The 22204-nt window shown below is 43.1% G+C and overlaps 1 protein-coding gene across 2 annotated transcripts in view; it reads right to left on the bottom strand.

Moving 5' to 3' along the window:
- Positions 1–22204, bottom strand: part of HDAC8 (histone deacetylase 8) — a 252719-nt gene that overhangs the window by 23032 nt on the left and 207483 nt on the right. The window contains exon 10 of one of the 2 annotated variants that reach the window (XM_043895395.1): positions 7781–7886. The exons of the other annotated variant lie outside the window; for it this stretch is intronic. Within the exon in view, the coding sequence (XP_043751330.1) occupies positions 7781–7886 (106 nt within the window). The remainder of the gene's footprint in view (positions 1–7780; positions 7887–22204) is intronic. 2 annotated transcript variants of the gene reach the window in all.

Raw genomic sequence — 22204 nt, 5'->3', positions numbered from 1 at the left:
GTAGAAAATCCTAAGGAGTCTACAAGAAAACACCTAGAAATTATAAATGAGTTCAGAAGGGTGACAGGATATAAGCACAATACACAAAAAATATATTTCTATATACTAGCAACAAATACATGGAAACCAAAATGAAAAACATAATAACTCAATAAAAGAAAAACTTTTATAAAACCTGTTAAGGATATGTATGCTGAAAATGACAAAATGCTGATAAAGGAAATAAGAGACATCTCGATAAATCAAGAAATAAATACATGTTCATGGATTGGAATTCTCTCCAAATTGATATACAGATTTAACACAATTCCTAACAAAATCTCATCAAGGTGTTTTTTTTTAAGATATAGACAAAGTTATTCTAAAGCCTATATGGAAAGGCAAAGAAACTAGTATAGCTAAAACAACTTTGAAAAGAAAGAAAGAGGAATCACTCTACCTGATTTTAAGATTTATTATATAGCTACAGTAATCAAGACAGGAATAGACACATAGATCAATGGCACAGAGGAGAAAACCCCAAAAGAAAGACAGATAGTTGCCTTGGAAAATGAGAATTTTTGAAAGGGTGGTGGTACTAGGGAGCTATCTGAATTTTCTGCCCTTCTACTAGATTGAAGAGATTTTACATCATGATATGCTTTTCAAGACAAAGGGAAGCACCCTAGAATTACTAGAGGTACCTAAGAAAGGAATCAATACTTCAGACATGTAAAATAGCCCATCTCCAGTCCCTTATTTGCAGCTACAGTGACCAGATTTTGTAAACTAAAAATTGGGACATAAGGTCTGATAAAAGATTATTGTCTTTTTCTTAAAAAGCTCCAACATGTATTTCTTCTTTCTGACTATAAAAGCAAGACATGTTCATATAGGAATTTTGAAAAATAACAGAAAAAGAATAAAGAACAAGTAAAAAATTACCCATAATTTCAATTTACCATCAAAGATAACTACTGTTAGAATTTTTGGTGCATTTCCCTCTAGTGTTTTTCTATGCGTATCCATACATTCACTCACACACACATTATGTATATTTACCAAATTGAGACTATATGGTATTAAATCATTTCACACCCTGTTTTTTCACTTAAGATTGTTACCATGAGCAAATTATTCTCTTGTCATCAAATTAGTTTTTTTTTCCAAATTAGCTTTAAAAATTTTTCTTTTTAATTGGCTGCAACAAATTATTCCATGAAGTTATACTGACATTGTATCATATCTCAAATTCAATGTATTGAAAAAGAACGCATCAAGTATATGTTTCTGTAAAACTATCCCCTACTCCCAGTGGCTCCCCATCTCAGTTGGTATCAAGGCTGGAAATCTCAGAGTCATCTTTACCGCTTCCTTTCTCTTTGATCCCCTATAAATGATATACCTCCAAATGCTATTGATACTCTCTTCCTAACAGCTCTCAGTCATTCAGGAGGAATAGGATAGGGAGTATCCTACCACCAGTGTTCTGGTCCAGGTCTTTGAAGGCTCACCCTTGAAATACCACCATGATCCATCCAAATATCAATGTATCATGTCATGTCTTAGTTTCAGAACCTAGAATGGCTCCTACTTTATTGTATTGATATGTACAATTTAGTATGAAATTCAAGGAAACCTGCCATCTTCTCCCTGGCCCCCACCTATCCAAGTTTCCCCTGCTTATGAGCACTTCCCTCTTCTATCTATTCAAAACATCCCAACCTTATGAAAGTACTCTCCCTAAAGTTTTACTTCTCGTCTTCTATCTTGCATCAGCCCTAATTATGTCCTGACCTGTCTAAGGGGGTTAGTTTTGGCTCCTCATCTCAACTTCTCAGCTGTTTTTCAGAGGCAGGATTCATGTCTTAAACTTTTCTTATATGTCTCATGACACTAAGCACATGGGGAGTTCCAAAAAATATTCACTGATTGATTTATTTGGGCTTTAATGTGGAGACACATTGATACTTCTTAAAATCAACCTGGTTCAGAACCTCACTTTGGGAGACATTACAAGGTGGGAAGGGGTGATTGGAAAGAGCAGACATGGGATGATGAGTAGACTTGACTGAGCAATAGTGCCAAGGAGAGGGGAAGCACCAGGCCTAGCTTCAAATCCTGATGTCATCACTTACTTGTTATGTGACCGTGGGCATATTATATTACCTCTGCAGGCACCAGTTTCCTACCTTATAAGGTAATAGTGAGAAAACATGAGATCACATATGTGAAGAATATAGCATGGTGATGCACAGTAGGCTTTCAATAATGGGAGTTCCCACCTCCTGGATTTAGGTAGGTATTTCAATTCTTCAAAAGTAACTTGTCAAGGGTTTTTATGGTTTGTTAAAAGCTTCTGTTGAAATTACTGGAACTTTGGGGAATAGCCTTCATTTTCATTTTAGAATTTCTAAAATTTTCAGTATGACATATTGACAACTTTTTCTGTTTAACAATGACAATAACAACAACAATAACCAAGGTTTCCAATTCTTACACCATTTAGTGAAGCAAGCGAGGCTCCTAGAAGAGACCATAGTGAGCTGGAGCAGGATAAAGAAAAAGGACAGAGGATGGCAAGGGGAGATAAGGGATGGACATCACAGAGATCCTCACCAGAAGTCATGCAAATTGGCTCATAGTAGGCTCCAAAATCCTGCTCCAAATTCCTTCCAAGAAGCCCTGAAGCAAATGGTCAGTCTGTCTTGGGTCTGGCCCTGCCTTTCAATTTATCCTCATGGCTTCTCAGGGAGCAAGAGAAGGTATGGAGAGAAGCTGAGTTTTCATGGTGTGGAGTCCCACCAGGCAGGAGCACTGCTTCAAGTTGGGGACTCCAGCAGGTCCTGGACATGCCCAGACCTGATGCCCCAATTGCTAGTCCCTAGAAGAACGTCAATCCCAGACATGAGGCTGCCAGAGGAGGTGCTGCTTACACTAAGCACAGTGGTTCTCCTGAGAATATTACCTGTAGATGTGCAAAGGGTCTTGGCTTGGGGCTGTGGAACTGTAAATAGATGGGGACTGGTGATCACAGCACAATTCAGACAGTAAGAATCAGGTGGACTGGCTTCTTCAACCTGTCCTTCTCTTTTACTTCTCTACTCAGCACAAAATAGAGCTGGAAAGTTCGGTTATAATATAGTAAGGTGGGGGGGGCATGGCTAAGAGGCCTACATCAGGGACAAGAATTTCAAATGCTGCTTATGGATGATTTCCTCCCATTTCCAGAGAGAAATCAGATTTCAGGTGTTTTGGATCAACCACACAGAAGGAGCCAAGTATGTAGTACAAGGTGGAAGGGGTTTACCAGGGGTGACTGGAAAAAGTAGATGACGAGTAGGCTTGATAGGGCAACACTGCAAAGAAAGGAAGGACACTGAAAACGACAAACCTGACTCCAAAGCCTCAATTCAGACAGCCCTGGGTTCAAATGTTTGCTCCACTACCTATTAACACAGTGTGTGGCACAGAGTAGGTGCTTAGTAATTACTTGCTGAATAAATAAAGGTGACCTTGGCCAAGTAATTTATACTCTCTGAGCCTCAGTTTCCTCATCTGTAAGATAAATGTTAGCTATTATTCTTATTATTTCTCCTGTGGTGTCTCTCTCAACAGCCACATCAGTTTGCTGGTTCATCTCCCCAACCCTGCACCATAGAGGCTGCCATACTAAGTCTCCTTCATTAAGGGTCAGAAAGGGCAGATGTGCACAAGACCTGCTCTTCCCTCTTATGTCCTCCTATCTCCTTCTCGCCTCCTCCTTACTTCCTGGTCCCATTTGTTTCCTTTTCTATCTCTGGCAAATGTAGGGAACGCAGAGCAAGTGTAGAAACCTCCAGTTACAACTCCAACACATTCTCACATATGCACAACTCACTCTCTCCTGCCCCTCCCCCACCAGGTCCGGCCTGGATGGCAACATGAAGCTTTTGGCCCCCTAGGGACTTTTACTTGACTCAAATGTCATCAGGACCAGGGATTAGAAAACCTCTACCCCTGTTTCCCCATGCAGAGCTAGGCAGGCTCAAGGAGCTAGCTGCCTCTGGGGATTGATCACATCAGCAGTGTTCCAACTCTGGAAGGTTCTCTGTGAGCTAACTCCTCTGGAGTACGTCAACCAGAATGGAAAGGCAAACAAGTTTGAGCACATGAAGATGGTTCAAGGGTGATTTTACAGTAGTGGTCATGATCTAGATTAAATGATCCACTTTCTAACCTATACTTCCTTGTGAACAATCACACAAATCTTCAAGATTCATTGACATGAGAAGAATGATTTGTGGGAACAACACATAGCTTTTCTCTGTATAAACCTAACAGCTTGAATAGACTCTCCATGGTTTTATTTTTGTCTTTTTTTCCTCTCTCAGAAAGTCTAATAGGCAGTAAAGACAGGATAAAGTGAGGTTCAAATTTGCCAGTCATCCTGTAGCATACGGAATTTATCACTATAAGATGAACCTCCTCAGGTTTGCTCTCCAATAGGTTAAAAAAATCCCATCTTTTGTGCTTCTAAGGGATGTGGTGAGAAAGAGAGAAAACCCAAGCTCAAAGGCTAAATAAATTCAACCAGATATGCTCCTTCCCATAGAGTGGAATGTAGTCCATCCACTCCCTCATTGCCATCCACTTCCCCAAATAATCTTTGGCTCTGCCCCACCACCTTTGTTTTTAATGCGGGGAGGTGTGGAGGGGGAGAGGGAGAGGCACTGGAAGAAATAGCCAGCCTCATTGAGGTTTTATATTGAAGAACAGATGATAGTCTTTTACGCAGGTTCAGGAAAATCTTTCAGAATGCAGAAAATTCAGCAGCCTTTCCACACTGACCATTGTCATGGCAACGCACTATCTGATGACAGCATGTCACCAGGCTGGAGGGGCATGGTCTTAGTATAGCAGGTTAGCCTGGCCATTTTAAACAACATTTGGACTTCTTTCTAGCCTCATTTCTTGTAGGTTTAACTGCATTTCTTTTTGGTTCTGGATTTATGTGCTCTGCTCATTTGCATGGCTAGAACACAAGACTTTGTCAATATGAAAGGGATGGCTAAATGGAAAAATCTGAAGATTCCTAGTAATCTATAGCCATTCTACTTGCTGTCTGCCCTCCCTGGCTCCTCCCCACCCACTCTTAGCCACTTAGTTTCTTTTCTTCTCCTCATCAGTTCTTTCCTATACACAGTATTACCTCCTCCACAACCCCCCCAACTATGACTCATCAACCAACCCCTGCATTCTCATCTTCCTTTTATTGTTTTTGTATTTTCACATAATTAATGTACAGCATCCTAGAATCTTAGGATTGGATGGAGCCTTAACAATAACTTAGTACAATCACCTTCCTCCGAATGCAGGACTCCATCTACAATATGACAGCCAATTGACTGTCTTGTCTCTATTTGTAGGTCTCCAGCAATAGAGACCTTACTCCTTTCTGGGCAGTCTGTTCCACTTTGGACAGCTGTAATCATTATAAAATTCTTTATCTTGAATGAAAATCTGCTTAATCTGCCTTTTAATAATATCTACCCATGGGTCCTAGCTCTGTGCCCTGTGACCACATAGACTCTGTCTATACCCTCTGCTCTGTGACAGCCTCTCAGAGATATGGGACAACATCCCCCTGAGTCTTCTTTTCTCCCAAAACCCAGATCTTCCTCCAACCAGACCTCTTGGAGCCTGGGCTCCAATCCTCTCCCCATCCTGACCTCCTGAAACATATGTTCCTATTTGTCTCAAGATCTTTTAAAGTAAGATCAATACTGCATTAACATCTCTGGAGGCTACTTTGCCATGGTGACTCATACTGACTAAAATCCCTAACTCTTGCAGACAAAATCTTGTGAAGCCATGTCTTCCCATCTTGCTTGTGTCCAGTTGCTTTTGAAGACCCAATTCCTGGTCTATACGTTAATTTCATGGTATTGCAACCAGAATATTGTTTTAACCTGTTGGGATATTTTAAAAAAATCTTGACTTCCATGTAACTTGTATATCCTCTAAAATTTTCTGTTATTATTATTTTTTAACCAATTCTCAAACTAATCTTTTATCTCATTTTTTAAATGAGTATTTTTTTAAAAATGTATTCTTCTTTTGGGTTTCTTATCTTTCCTAATTCTCTTCCCTTTGAATTTCCATTTCCTCAATAGCATGATGTCAGCACTCTCTGGAGATATGTGTCTGGGTACATGTGCATGAGGGCATAAAGATATCTGCACATATGTAGGTGTGAGCAAGTGGCTGCAGAGCCTTGTTTAGTTTCTGTTTCTATTGTTTTGTCTCTGCTCTACCAGGATTTAGAGTCTGGATGAGGGGAAAATGGCAAGGTGAAAGGAAAGGGGGTATGAGAATTTGGTCCAGGATCTGAGAGGGATGGGAGGAAACAAGGGTGGGAGCATGTGTTAATCAAGTCTGCAGTGTAGTAAGAAAGGCTAGAGAAAGGCCAGGAAAAGAAAGATTTTATTTATTTATTTTTTTTTTGTTTTTTTTTTTTTTGAAAAGAAAGATTTTAAAGGCCTTAAAGGTTCAAGGAGGGAGGAGGATTTGGTTAGGAAGTGAAGACTTTGAAGTTGGTAGCCATTGAGAGACCAGAGGGAGGTGCCTTGAAACTATAGGGTCAGGGAAAGGCTGAGGGCTATAGGATACCTGAGAGAGCTGATAAGCACTGCTGTGAGCACAGCCTTATGAGTTTATGCCTCATGAGCTTAGAAATCTTTCTCCCATCAAAGGAGCCTGGGATGTGGAGTCAGTGACTATGGACTAGGCTGTTGTCACAGACTGGGCTGTACTAGATGACAGGGCCTTAATATCACTTTCGGCAAAGATCCCCAGGACAACGTGTTCCCTCAGACTAACTCTGACACAGAACGGGCTTCTCTTTTGTGCTGGATTTTATTCCAATGAGGGAATCAAAGTTAGGAGAACTGGTGCTAACTTGGTTGTTAGTTGAATAAAACACAGGAATTTCACTCTCCATTATGGGCAATGTGATACCTTTGGCCTTCTAACTCTGCAAATAATTAGGACCCCCCAAAATATGCACACGTACACACAAATTCAATTAAATAGGAATGTGGGTACCAAAACAACTTAAAAAAAATTGTAGATGAAGTGAGTTTAGTTGTGAAACAGCAGTTGGGGTTGGGAGGGGGGTTTCTACAGTATCCCCAAACAGCTAGTGGACAGTGTGATCAAGTGAGCAATAACCTGATGACTGCCATTTTCCCTCTGTCCAGAGGCCAGAATAATTGGAGGCCAACCTTAGGGAAAGGAAGAATAGGGAAGCAGCCAAATCTCCAGTGCTCTAAGTGAGACTGGGGAACCCACTCCCATGACTTCAAAATCTTTGACTACTCACTGTGGGCTCACAGTCACTCAAAGCTCTATTGGACCAATGAACCACATTGGAACAGAATGCCTGCAAGCCCTCCTGCCGCCATGTCCAATCCCAAGTCTGAATTGACTTGACCTTCTCTTATCTTAGAGAGGGTTTTACTGTTGCCCTTTTCAAAGAGAGTTCCAGGGCACACTTTAGAACTGGCTTTCCACTGGAGGTGCTTAAAGCTGAAACTTTTGTCTCCCTGAAGGTGACATTAGTTGGCCAAATGACAATCCCAACCAGAGTGACCAATGCAGAATTCCAACTACAAGCTCTTAGGCCAAGAAGAGGTTTCCCTTTTGAGTCAGAGTAAAGTCTAGCCACCAAATGACAAATGGTATTTGGGGAAGCCCCCACTGATGGGTCACCACAAGCTGGGTGGAATGAGGAGAGCTGGATTTGAAGGGTGGTGCTCACCTTTGATGTAGTTGAGGATTTGCTGGACTCGGTGGGGCTCATTGCGGTCTGGCCGGCAGCTTGGCGTGATTTCCAGCACATAATCAGGACCATATGCTGTGAAAAACTGTAAGGAGAAGGGAAAGGCCAAAAAACAAACTAAACCACAGAAAACCTCCAACCAAACCACAGACAATCAGAACAACAATAACAACCCACTGCTACCGGCAAGGCAAGGAAGGCCCAGATGGACAGGGCAGGAGGGTGCAGCAGGAAACTGGTCCCCTTGTTCAAACCTCCTGTGACAGTCCACTGCAAAATTCTTTCTTTGGCTTGGTATTCAAGGTCCTCTCTGCTCACATCTCAACTTTTCTCTCCAGCCTCAGCTCATTCATTCCTTCTTCTCTAGCCACACTGGCCGGCTCTGGGCTCTCCCAAATGAGACCATGCTTGGTCCCTCACTCCCTTGAGGATCTTTGCCATTGTTTTTTCCTGGGGCCTGCAAAATCCCTCCCCCATCCCTTGCTGCCTGTGAAAAACCTCTCCAACCTTCCAGGCACAGCTCAAATGTCACCTCCTTCACAAAGCTGTCCCTCATTCTACACAAGCCCCAGAGCATTCTGTTGGTACATCTCTTATGGCCCTTGTCCAACAAATAGACAGTGCTTGCCTGCATATTACATACAGGTCACTGTGCCGGCTGCTGTAGGGGCTGTGAAGATGGACAAGCCCTCCTTTGGGGTCCTCTAGGTGCTCTTCAGTGTGTAGAGATTTTTCAACAGTGACCTGATCTCCCTATACTGGATTATCAGCTCCTTAAATGCTGGCAGCACCTGTCTTAGTCACCTCCTTGGCCCTCACAGATCAAGGCCTGTTAGTTTTGGTTGCCTTGAATTCCCTGCAACAGGAATGTCAAATGAGCCTAGTTTTTCTATTTTTTCTGTAGTAGGGTTTGTTTTTAAATTCAGGGAATCAAAATAAAGGTTTTTGGTTTCTATTTCTAGCTCACTAGATGATTCCTTGTGACCTTTGGTAAGTCACAATATCTGATTCAGCTTCTCTATTAGGGACCGCTTGGGGAAAAACACTCCATGACAAAGGGAATCATTCAATTGGGAGAAGCTTTTGAATGGGAAATATGCAAAGCTACTATTTCTGTTTAGTTTTTAACAGAAATAGTATTTGTACACACTTTCTGGAGAGAGAGCATATGGTCCTTAACATTATGTGCTTTCAATAGTGATATTGTTAGGCAGTAAGTAAGCCAGGGAAATTTAAATTCCCTGGAAAAAAATGGTACAGAGGGCATGAAAACAAGGGATCTTGGCATGTGTCATGAATTTGATGTCATTCAAACAGCCTTTTAAAAATAATCCAAGGTGACTGCCATTGCCATCAAATTATCCTTGTTAAGAGTCTGGATGTATATCTGGCACCATGGGAGAGGTTGTGGAATAATCTCTAGGGATCCTAACACATCTTTGTGGAATCTATGGGAGTAATTTGATGGGAAGATGACTTGCACATCTATGACAGAAGACTCCTCATATCTAATTAAAAGAAAAATGACCAAGACTGTGACAATGCTTATAATGCTTTTTCTTTTATTGGACTGACCTAAAAAGGAGAGGAGTCTAGTCCCTTTCTTCTGGAGTTATTACTCGCTGATGTCTGAAGTCCCAAGTTCTGGAGATAGAAGATGCCTTGTGTAGAGATCGTCTTTACAGAAACTAACTCCCCCATTCTGATCAAAGAAACCTGAGAGGTTTGTATTTTTAGCCAAGGAGGGCCCCTTAGTCCAAGCCCGAGAACCTCATGGGCTTGGCTCTTGAAGAGAAGGCTTCAAACAGGTGTAGCCCTCTCTCCTTAAGTGGCCTCTCCTATTCCAGAGGCTGTCAAGTAGTACATTCATTTCATGGGCAAGGAAAGATGGGTTTAGAGTGAGCAATAGAAGAAAGGCAGCTCCAATGAAGAAGTCACTCTGAGACACCCAAACTCCTGGCATCAAATGCTATAAAAATCAGAGGCAAGGGGCCTCGCTGAGGTCTAGGAGGAGGGAATGTTCTGCCTCCATCTACGAAGATAACACTGCTGATCCTCTGTCAGTAAGGCATGTCGTGAGCTATCTGTTTTGCACTGAGTGTCTGGAACAACATGTCCTCATTGTGAGGACCTGCTGCATGCTCAGGCCGCTCTCCAGCTTTAGCCTCTTCTTGGGCTGAGAGCACATGGTAGCAAGACGGTCAGCTGGGGCCAGAGCTGACTGCCACGTGATGGAGCTCAGCTTGACTGGGATTGAGGCTCTTGTCCTGGCTGTCTGAGCATCTGGCTTTAATGAACCCATAAATAACCCATTCTTTGCTGAAGAAGTCTGGCTGCAGGTAAGCCTGGGTTCCTAAACATCTCCCCACCTTTGCCAATCAAATATTATTCCTGGGTACTACTTATTACACTATTCTTAGGCTAGGGAACACAGATGATATAAGAAAGTCCCTCTTTTGTGATCCAGTTCCACATCGCAGCCTTGAGCAGCTCTGCTTGGAGCTGAGGGAAGAGACAGGCACGAGGAAGGCAGAGGCTGTATCTAAGGCAAAGGTGGTGCCCTCTTTCCCTCTCTGGCTCTCTCATGGTATTTCTGTTTCTGTGTTATATTATGTTTTTAGTTTTGCACTCGTTAACTCTTTTCTATGGGACCATGAACTCTGCAAAGGCAGAAACATGTCACATTCTCTTTGTAGAGCCTATAGAGTTGAACTCAAGGTTCTCCTTCAACCTTTACTTTAAAATTATGCTGAATTACGTTAATTCACAAAAGGTTTAGCTGGCTGTTCACTTAATTCTGTAGAATAATGCAAAGAGCCAATTTATGGCATGAACAGTTTTCTCAGCTCTTGAGGCAGCATGATGAGGCGGCAAGAGCCCTGGCCATAGAGTCAGGCAGAGCTGGATTTTTCATACTTGGATTGAGCTGTGTGCCTCAGGCAAGCTTCTTTTCTCATCGCTACCAGAAGAATGATAAGTGCTGACCCAACCGGGTTGTTAGGAATCACAGAGATAATATACATTAAAGGGCCGACCACAGAGGCCAGCCCAGCACATGGTAGGATGTCAGTACATGTGAATTCTCTTCTCTTGGGGCAAGAAGGCATTGCCTAACTGGTGCCTCACCAGGACCCCAGGGGATGTTGGCCCAAGCACTGGGACCTTCCCCACCCCCAGACGCAGAAAGAAGAGCCTGTTCTTCCTGCCAGACAAAAGCCCAGAAGTCCCAGTGGCTTCCCACTTACTTAAACCATGGGTTCCGCCAAGGGCCAGTAGAGAAACTGACTTCTTTCACAGTTTCCTGCCTTCTGCTCCCGCCACTTGTTACTGGCGAGGTGGAAAGGAAATCTGATCACACAAGGCAAAGATGTTGGGATGGAGGGATTTGGCCTGCACTAGAAATAGTTCAAGGCCCCACCCTGAAACTGCCCTCCAGTGTTGAAGAGAAAAGGAAATGGGCAAGTGGCAATGCCATTCCCAGACAGGTGGGGTAGGGCATGAAAGAGGCCAGCCGGCCAGCAAGTGCAAATGCAGGCTTTGATCTCAGCAAAGGAAGGAGGGAGGTGCTAACCTTCTCCCACTCCTTCCCCCTTTCCCTCAGTGCTCCTTTTGCTTTCTGGGTTTCATTTATGCATGTTTGAGGGGAATATGGTAGTGGGAAGGAGACAAATGGAAAGGATGAGGTGGGGCTGAAGGATGGGAGTGGAAGGGAATGGTACTGAGGGAAGTCAGTTTCTTCTTGACCCAAGAGTCAATGAATAAAAAAAAAGGAAATAGTTTAGTCTTGTTCAGTTCAGCCCAGCTCAAAGTGCCTTTCTTGCTCACTCCCCTCCAGCTCTTGCTTATACAATGCAAATAACATTCACTTAGATACCTGGTCAAGAAGATATTCAGAAGAAGCCTTAAGGTTGTTGTTATTCCTTCATAATCCTATGTGGTCACAGGAAACCAAACCACAAACCTGGAACAGTCAGTCCTTTTATCCTTCCTTCAACATTTATTACATATCTACTATGTGCCTCACTAGGTTAGTCACTGGGGTGTAAAGATAGTAAGATATGTTTAGTAGGAGGGGGTATTATAGAACAGTGTGATGAGAGGTATAACAATAATACTGAAGATATAAGTAATAATAGTTAATATTTTTGTCTTTTAAAAAATTGAAGTATATAGTTGATTTACAATGTTGATTTACTATATAAATATTTCAGATTCTTTTCCCCTATAGATTATTATAAGATATTGAGTATAGTTTCTTGTTCTATACAGTAGATCCTTGTTGGTTATCTATTTTATATATAGTAGTGTGTATATGTTAATCCCATCAGTAACAGTTAATATTGGTTAAAGGCTTCTTATGTGTCAGGCACTTAAAAGTGTCTCCACACTTTTTATGTACTGACAATTCTCAAACTTACTCATATGCAGGTTCTAGAATTACTTCCATTTTAAGATGAGGATCTCAAGCACAGAATTGTCAGATAATTTGAAGAGGTCACACAGCTACCATGTGCAGTGTGAGATTTGAATCCAGGTCATTCTGGAGATCAGCACTACCCATGTGTTAGTCACTCAGTCATGTCCAACTCTTTGCAACCCCATAGACTGAAACTCACCAGGCTCCTTTGTTCATGGAATTCTCCAGGCAAGAATACTGAAGTGGGTAGCCATTCCCTTCTCCAGGGGGTCTTCTGACCCAGGGATTGAAGCTGGGTTCCTTGCATTGCAGGCAGATTCTTTACCATTTGAGCTACCAGGGAAGCCCTTCTAAACTACTCCAGAGGAAGTGACTGTGTCAGGGAATCTGTAAAAGGGGCCTGGTGGGTGGGAGGGAGGCATTTCCAAGAGAGCCTGGGCAAGGGTAGGGAGTGTGGAATGGAATAGCACATTATAGGCACTGAAATTAATATGATGGGGCTTGAGAGTAGGGTATAAGGACAATGAGGACACGAGACTGGGGAGGCAGGATGAGTTTTATGGTAGATACTGCCTGCTCCCCACCCTAAGGCATTTGGTCTGATCCCAGACTAGAAGGTCCACAAGGGCAGAACACTGTTTTGCTTTCACTGTCATACCAGTTCCCCAAACAGTGCTTATCCCTAGGAGGTGGCAAATAATTATTTGTGGCATAAGTGAATGGAAACTGGAGGGAGCTTGGAAATGAGGGGAGGAACAGATAAGCTGTGCACTTTACTCAATAGCTACAGTGTAGAGAATGGAATGGAATTTGAGGGGAGGAATGCAAGTAGGGAGACCAGCGAGAAGGTTGGTGCTAGAGCCAAGATGAGTGGTAACAGGGCCTGAGCCAGAACAGTTGTGGGAAAACAGAGAGATTGAAAAACTCTTTATGTTATCTTTTATAACATAAATAGGACTAAACAATGAGTTGGATATGTGAAGTAAGGAAAAAGAGAAAGTCAAGGATTTCCCACTGTGTAGGAAGTATAGTAATGGGTTAAGGAATACAGGCAGAGGACAAGGGTTCATGGTGGGGTGTATAGGTGTGGGGGGGGCTCACTGGGGAGCACGATGAGGGTCAGAATAATGATGATTTAGTGTCTGGAATTTAGGTAAGAGGTTAGGCCTAAGATATAGGATATGTGTATAGATTTGGGAGTTATCAATGACATAAAGGAATTGGATGAGAACTGCCAAGGAATTGTCTTGGCCGAAAGGGGAGGCTTACTACAGAATAAGAGAAGAGAGGCAAGGAAAGAATCATGGGGAACAGCTAACACTTCAGAAGTGGACAGGGAGAGGAAACAGTTCTGGTGACAATTTGAGATGTTGCGGATAGGTGAATAAAAGGAGGGTGGTCTTCTGATTTGTTTATGGGAAGGAGATCTTCACTGCAGCAGTCAGTGGGTATGGACAAGGCCTGACTGGATGGGGCTGAAGAGTTGGTGGGAAGAACTGGAGATAACAATGATGGGTAATAATACAGACATTCTCATTTTTTAGGAGTTTGGTACAGGGGTGGGACTGGAGGTGGGAGGTATTTTAAGATGGGAGGGTCTTAAGTATATTTGTAGGCTGAGGGGCAGCACCCATATGATGGGAGTCAGAGACAGCCTGACAGGGATTTTGAGTTATTTATATCCATCTTTCCAGCTCCTTAGTCAGAGTGCCACAAGGGAAGAGTACTGTTGTATTCATATTTATATTACCTACAGCTCTTAGCATAGGGCCTGGAAAATAATTGGAACTCAATTCCTGTTTGTTGAAGGAATGAAATAAAATGTGTTTAGGATTCTGAAGACATTCAAATACAGTAGGGAGAATCAGAGTCTTGAAGGATGGGGTGATTGCAAATAGGCAGGGATGGGATGGGGTGGAGGGTAGTTAGCGGAAGTAGGACAAGTCTGGGGAGTTCGCTAAAGTTGTAGAAGGAGAGAGAGCATGGGAAGCCTTCAGCCCGAGGTTGAGAGACAGGACTTGATGTGACAGGTATATCGGGACTGGAGCTGTGCCTTAGGATACCCAGGAGTAGTATGTGGAGGGGTGGGTGACCAGTGTGGAGGTCACTGCCATAGTTCAAGGGGGAGATAGCAAGGGTTTGAGAAAGAGTGATTGCTGTGGGGACATGGAGGATAGAAGAGAGACATTGTGAAGGTAGACTTCTGAGGACTTTGGCAATTGACTGGTTGTGGAGGAAAGAGCAGGGGAGAAGTCAAAGTTGACTCCTAGATTTTCAGTCTGGGCAAGTGGGAGAATCAGTATCCCTGACAGATCTGGGATAAAGTGGCAGGCAGAGCTAGTCTGGCTCAGGGAAGTGGATGGGCTTGGGTTTCGTGGGCTTGAGATGACAGTAGGATATATGGGTCACTATGTCTAGCAGGCAGCTGGAGATGTGATGATGGTGTGTGGAAGTGAGGTCATGGCTAAGCACTAAGGCAGTAAGGGGATAAAAAGAGCTAGTGACTAGGCAGAAAAAGAGTAACCAGAGAAGAAGAAAGAGAATGGTAAGGTAAAGTCTCTTAGAGCCTTAGGGATGAATTTCAGCACGAGGAAGATGCCTAAAGGAATACATTTGCCATGCCAGCAATAGACTCTTATGGCTAAACTAGTATTCATCTCTCCTAGTCAATATAAAAAAGCCAGCCCCCTTTTTATAATACTACAAAAAGGCTCTCAAAATTTTTATTGCTAACTCAAGGTTTACCTTTTCCTATAAATTAGGCTTGATCCTATCAGGGTAAGCCCACGGTTGATGCCAATCTCTCTTTATAGATCACTGAGGCTTTGCTCTTTCATCAGCTGGGGAATTTGTGCTGGTGATTGTGATGTTGGCCCTGACCAGAAAGAGCATTTCTTATCCTTACTCACCCTGAGAAAAGAACTCATCACAACCAGAATGATAGAGCATCATCACTTTGAACTGTAACATGGTCTTTTAAGATGCTTCTCAACTTTTCCTATGTCACCAATTACTCCATCAAAGAACCTGGCCCCAACCATGATGGAAACAAAAAAGCTCTCTTTTCCCCAGAAAAACGTTTCTGTTTACAGGAAATTCAGTTATTATATATATCATTTATGGTACATTTTAAGAACACAAAATTGCAGTGGTATTATTGGGAGTAAATTTTATTGCCATGGCTTTACAACACAAACAAACAAAAATAATAACCCCATTAGTTGTTGGACTGAACTGGCAGGAAGCAGCATGTCAAAGGCAATTGCTTGTAGGCAGGGGAATGGGGAATTAGGAGTGTACAGAGCATAACTGAGGGGTCAGGGAGATGTGTGCTCCTGGAGACAAGATATGATATGTCGAGTCTACATGAGGATGGAAAACCAGTGCCCCATCTAGACTACATCGGGATCCCACCCGTGGAGCTCGTCTCACAGCTTGAACAAGGTCTCTACTTAAGAACTGCTTCATGGTGAGGCTCATACACCAGTACCAAGAACTGTTTGAATGAATAAGTGAATGAATGAGTAAGGCATTGAAATAGTTACATTATCAAGAAGTTTTAATGGCATTTTAACTATTGGTATAAAAAATTTTATTAAGCAAAATAATCAGGTAAACCTGGGAACTGTTAGCTTATGTGAGCACTGATTATATTTAAACAAAGAATATGCCAAGTATTAAATAGTATTATTCCATTAGCTAAAGTACTTAGAGAGGCTTCATGAACATACACACATATATAGCCCTTTAGTGTATTCATTAACATTCCTATGTTAGTCAACCCACAGGAGGGTGTGTGTGTGTGTGCACACGTGCACACATGTTCTATTAGGTGCTGAGAATTATTCTAGGTACTTGGAGGGGAGGTTGAGTATAAAAAAAGAATAAGGCCTGGTGACTGCTCTCAAGGAGATGAAAATCTAAATAGAGAGAGAAAGATAATTACAGGGAGGGCAGAGGAATAAATCCAAGCTTAACTGTGTGGTATTGGCTAGAGTACAGTAAAATGTCCTCACACGTGTGGGGCGCTGGACAACTGAGATGACTTATCCAAGATCACAGTGTTAAAGTAATAGATGTGAACTTGAACCCATGGCTTCAGACTTTGAGTCCAGTGGGTTTTCCATTACACCATGAAGCAAAAAGCACAGTAGCTAAAGAATGATTTCCAGAATCATAGGGGACAAGCCCTAAATCTCTTCTCCACCATTTACTAGCTGTGTGACCTTAGGCAAGTTACTTAATTGCTCTGTTCCCTGGTTTTCTTTGTAAAATGGGGATAACAGAATGTACCTGAGAGTTGTTGTGACAGTAAGTTAGTCCATGTAAAGCACATAGAACTGACTTGTTGGAAAAGACCCTGATGCTGGGAAAGATTGAAGGCAGGAGGAGAAAGGGACGACAGAGGATGAGATGGTTGGATGGCATCACCGACTCTATGGACATGAGTTTGAGCAAGCTGCGGGAGTTGGTGATGGACAGGGAAGGCTGGCATGCTGCAGTCCATGGGGTCACAAAGAGTCGGACACGGCTGAGCGACTGAACTGAACTGAAAGCACATAGAATAGTGCCTGGAGCAGAGTAGGTGCTCAGTAAATGTTTATTGTCATTAAATGCTAGATATTACTATTTACTGTGCTTTACCAACTGTACAAAGAAACAGGAATTCTACATATAATGGACAGTAGCAAAACTGAATTTCTTTACTAATGTTCATTCAGACTGAATGAAGGTGAGCTTGTGAAGACCTTACCCTGTAGTCCAAAACTCTGAAGCTAGAAAGAGGGCAGAGAGATCAAGAAGAGGATCCAAATGAATGAGACTAAGAAAAATAGAAGAGATGAGAAGAGAATGAGAACTTGGAAGTGGTAGGAAACGGCAAGAGGACGGAAGTGATAGAAAGGAGAGGAGATAAAAATGTGTGTGTGGGCTAAATTGTCAAGGAAGGGAAAGAGGTACAGAAGAGGTGGCAGAGGAGACAAAGGCAGGGTGGCTGCCACTTCACTAGGGGATCTCCCTGCAGGCCAAGGAAACTTCAGGGTGTGGTTTCAAGGGGTTTGGGGGAAGGGCCCCGGGCCAAGACTAATACCTTTCCCATATTACGGTTGATCCTCAAATTTCCACTATTAGAGAGAATTCCTCCTTCATAAATATATGCAGGGCCAACTCTGGTTATACCATATGTCTCTGTTAATCAAATGAATATTTTGGAAACAAGCCTACACATGAAGCTTTTTTACATCAATTTTTCCTTCAGCCAAGGGTGGGATGGAAGAAGGGAGAGTATAGGGATATTGATTTACCTGGCTTACTGTCGGACAAGTACTAAGATGACCGTAAGGAAATGGATTCTACTGGAGGATTGTAAATGCTGCCTTGGCTCCATCTTTACCCTACTCCAAGCAACTGCCCTCTCTGTTTCTTCACTGCTAAACTTCTTAAGATTTTTTTTTTCTTCACCATCTTGACCTCTTCATTTCTCAGACACTTCAATGCACTTCTTCCCCACACCTCCATTGAACAGTTTTCTAGAAGGATGGCAAAGAGATTTTAGCTTGTTGGCAACTCTGACTGATTGACAGTATCTGCTTGGGGTACTGTGTTGAGAAAGATTCTGAGGCTGTATCTAGGTTCAGCAGGAAAATGTGCTGAAACCAATTTGTCATATAATCCATGGGAATACCTGGTAGGCAGCTTGGGGGCTGGAGGGATGTAGTCTTATGTATCCAATATTTGTTAGTCCTACCTTAGGACACTTAGGGGCTTCTTAGGGGTGCCCCTGGACACTTAGGGCCTTCACAGGTGGCACTAGTGGTAAAGAACCTGCCTGCCAGTGGAGGAGACTGAGACTCAGGTTCAGTCCCTGGGTTTGGAAGATCCCTTGGAGGAGGGCATGGCAACCCACTCCAGTATTCTTGCCTGGGAAATCCTGTGGACAGGGGAGCCTGATGGGCTACAGTTCATAGGGTTGCAAAGAGGTGGAAGTGACTGAAGTGACTTAGCACACATGCCTTATGACACTAAGTTGTTTAGTTGCTCAGTTGTATCCCACCCTTTGTGACCCTCCGGACTGTAGCCTGCCAGACCCCTCTATCCATGGGATTTCCCAGACAAGAAAACTGGTGTGGGTTGCCATGCCCTTCTCCAGGGAATCTTCCCGACCCAGGGATCAAACCCATGTCTCTTAGTTTCCTCCAATGCAGGCAGATTCCCTACCATTGAGCCATCAGAGAAGCCCCTGACTAAGAGTCATCCCCTAATTACCTAACCTAATGTCTTGTTTTCAGTGATCACTCACTTTATTTGCTCTCTCTCCAGCACCTGTCATCAACCACTGTCTCATCTATGGTGGTATCTTCTCTCTCATCACGACTCTTCTCTTTGTTGCTTGTCAGTCTCCTTCCCTGGATTGTCTTCCTTCACCCGTCTCTTAAATGTAGGTGTCCTCATGTTGTACTCTCAGCTCATTTCTCCCTCTCTGCAAGAATTTACACTCTCTGCTGTGGTTTTAATCACTTTTGTGCAGAGATCCTACATTTCCAGGTTCATCCATTGATGAGTTTATAATTGTCTGTTGGACATTTCTACCTGAAAAACTTGAATTCTTGGTTCTGGATGCTTACTGTGTTCCAAGTTGAGCTAATTCAGTATGTCCTTCCAAAGAGAATGTTCATTTTGTCTTTTTCTTCACTTAACATCATAGGTGAGACCTATTATACAATAAGCTTCTCAGCACAGATGTGAAGTTATGACCCTAAATGGGTCAGTATGCTTATGTTTTGTTAGATGCGCTGGATTCTGTGCTTTCAAAATACCCAAAATGATATGGGATAAGGAGATAGAGATTAGGGAATCTCTATTTCTGGGAGATATTCCCAATGTTTGATGAACAATGATTTTTCTTCTTTGCCATTTGTCAGATGAAGAAAATCATATCTTGCCAGCTGTAAGAAGATAGAGAGAGGCGTAGGGTACTGTCAGGACTGGCATTAACTCTAAGGGGACAGCCAAATACCACACAATATGCTTGAGGTATTATTTGAAAACACTTACTAGTTATCTGCTGGGGCAAGATGCTGGGTGGGAGGTGCTAGGGAAATAATGATGAAGCAGACCATCCCTGGCCTTGAGGAGCCTACAGTCTAGTACAAAAGGTGGAGAGGTGCAGGAAGAACTATGATGAGATGAACATTATAGGTGAGTCATTACTCTGGAGCTACAGGAACTCAAGTGGGAATTCTTAATTCTGAATGTGGGGGCTGGGTGGTGATGGGAAGCAACTGAACTGGCCTTGAAGAATGAATAAGATTTAAATAGGAAGGGAGAGAAGATAAGAAAGGCAGAAAGAGCAGAATGAAGACAAAGAAGACATATTCTTAACAAGTCATCAAAAATTAATTTATGAGAAAGAACAGAGTACAGGGTCATAACCAGCACCAGCACAGCTTTGTAAGCAACTTTCTTGTCTTCTCTGAATAGTGCATCCTTCCTTTGTGACGGACATTGTTAGATTGATGGGCTTGGCAGAGGCAGAGGAAAAGTGAAGGATGGACTTGATATTCTGTGAGAGTAGGATTTCTCTCTAATATAGCCATCACGGTGGTTACGTGGGAACAAATCAAGAGTTGAACTTGCTTGCTGTGTGCTCTGCTGTACTTAGTCACTTAGCTTAGATCCTATTGATTGATTTGTTCCCTCATTCACTTGATACCAATGTCTCCCAAGGACTCCTGTGCACCAGGCTCTGGAGGTGAAGTGATAACTGAGACTCAGACCCTACCCTCAAGGAATGGATGGGGAGGCAGATGTGCAAACAAGTAGTTCTAATGCTATGTGGTAAGTGCTGTAATAGGCATCCAGGCGAGAGCTCCTGGAGTCCAGAGGGAAGACAAAGCAAAGCTCTGCTCTCTGAGTCAGCCTCTAACTGATTTCCCTGTTTCCCCTCCCCCCCTGAGTTTTCCATCCAAAATTCAGATCTGATCAGGTTGTCCCCCCTACTTAAAAACCAAGGTTGGCTCCCCACTGACTGCAACACCCAGTTCAAACTCTCAAGCAGGACACACAAAGGTCTTCACAGTCTGGCCCAGCTGACTCCTCCAGTCTTATCTCACACCACAGGCCAGGCTCTGCCCCCTACACTGTAGCCACATTGCACTGGAACATCTCTCCCTGCTCCTCTTTATCTAGTCAACCCTTCTGCTTCCCTTGTGCCCCTGCTAAATGTTGCTCCTCAGCTGTGCTGGCCTCAACTCCCCCTGATGGAGTAAGTTCCTCCTCTGCGTTCCCACAGCTCGCTGTCAGGTGTCTATTCTAGCATTTATCACGTTATAGCAAAATTGTTTGTCTATGTGTCCATCTCCCCCACCAGGCCATGGTCTCCTCAAGGTTGGGAACTGGGTATTATTTTTTTCCTTAGCCTTGCGATTTGGTTTGGGCCTGGCACATAGTAGGTGCTCCATCCATCTTGGCTGAGTGAACGAATGACTCTGGCATGGGGCCACTTGGGCCTTGTTATTGTCAGCAGCTAGTGTTACTTGAGAGATGCATAAAAAAATGAAGGGCAGTCAGAGTAGCTGAAAAACAGGCAGCTCTAGCCACATCATGAAAAAACAAAACTGGAGACGGTGGAGACAATGTTCCCACTCAGGCTTTAACAAATGACTCTCCCTTCTGAGCAGCCCCTTCTTGTCTGCTCTCCCGTTCACTTTCCAAAACCCAGTCACTGAAATGATTCTAATTATTCATGGTCGGTAGCATATCCAGGAAACATTTAGTTTATAAGCAATTAAAGTACGCTAAAATAGATTTATGCAGGTTGAACCTGATCCTGCTGGTAAGAAGGGAGTAAATGACTTACATCTTGAAGGGGTATTTGCTTCCTGAGGTTACTCTTTATTACTCTTTATCTATTGTACTCTCTTGGTGCTAACATGGCAAACATCTGGAGGTCCTTCTTTTTTTTTTTTTGGAGGTCCTTCTTAAGGCGAGTGTGCAGTGAACGGTGCAGGGGAGCATGTAGACAGTGTGAATGACCACAGCCAGCTGTCCTGTAAATGTGGGAGCACTGTCTCTGCCCACATTCCCCCTGCAACCCCTACCATGTTGGTGGTGGGGGGATGGCTCAGCAGCAGGAGCTTGGAGTAGTAGGAAAGCTCCCAACACCATGATCATGACTAGAGGCTTGCTTTCCAATAACATTAGAACCACTTGGAATCATTTAACTCCTCAAGGTTCAATCTCCAAGTTGGTAAAATAGGGACACAGACCTCCACCCTTCCAACTTTGCAGGACTGTTTATGAAGATCAATGGAAGAAATGTTTTGAAAAGCTCTAGAGGCTAGATAAATGGGGGAGGGGCATTTTCATTACAAAAATTCTAACTTGTGGGCCCCTCAATGCTTTAGAAATGGTTAATGCTTGTCAGCAGATTAGTAATGCTGTACCAAGGCAAGTCTGCTAATAGTTTACTTAAGAGTCCACACAAGAACAATTCATTACCTTGCCTTGCTCAAACCAAGTGTTTTAATGTCCCTCTAATGAAGACAACAGTCAGCAGCTAAGCAAACAGGCCATTTGGTTGAGAACAGACACAGGGCAGCAGAGGCCTAGCACACAGAGTTCAGGCGTCTCCAGGGAATTTGTGCCATTGCTGCCCATGGCAAGTGGGTTCTGCTTCTTTGGGACTGACTCTAGGGGGAAAAAATGCCTCCTTTTTCTGCTCCAAGAAACCTAGAACACACACCTAAGCCATTTGTGGGTCAATGTGATTGGTGCAAAATTTAGAATAAACAAATTGAAATGGCATATTTCAGCACCAGCTTTTGAGTTAAGTGCAGAGAGACTGCAGAAGGGCCAAAAGGCTGGCCCAAAAGTGATGGGGGGGGGTGGTCGGGGAAGCAAATGCCATGGAAAATCAGTACACTGGAGTGATACTTTACCTGGAAGTCTAAGTCTAAATTATTAAGCCCCTGAGATACTTTAATGGA

The sequence above is a fragment of the Cervus elaphus genome, chromosome X, assembly GCF_910594005.1.
Source record: "Cervus elaphus chromosome X, mCerEla1.1, whole genome shotgun sequence".
NCBI lineage: Eukaryota > Metazoa > Chordata > Mammalia > Artiodactyla > Cervidae > Cervus > Cervus elaphus.
This window is presented reverse-complemented; position numbering and strand designations above follow the sequence as displayed.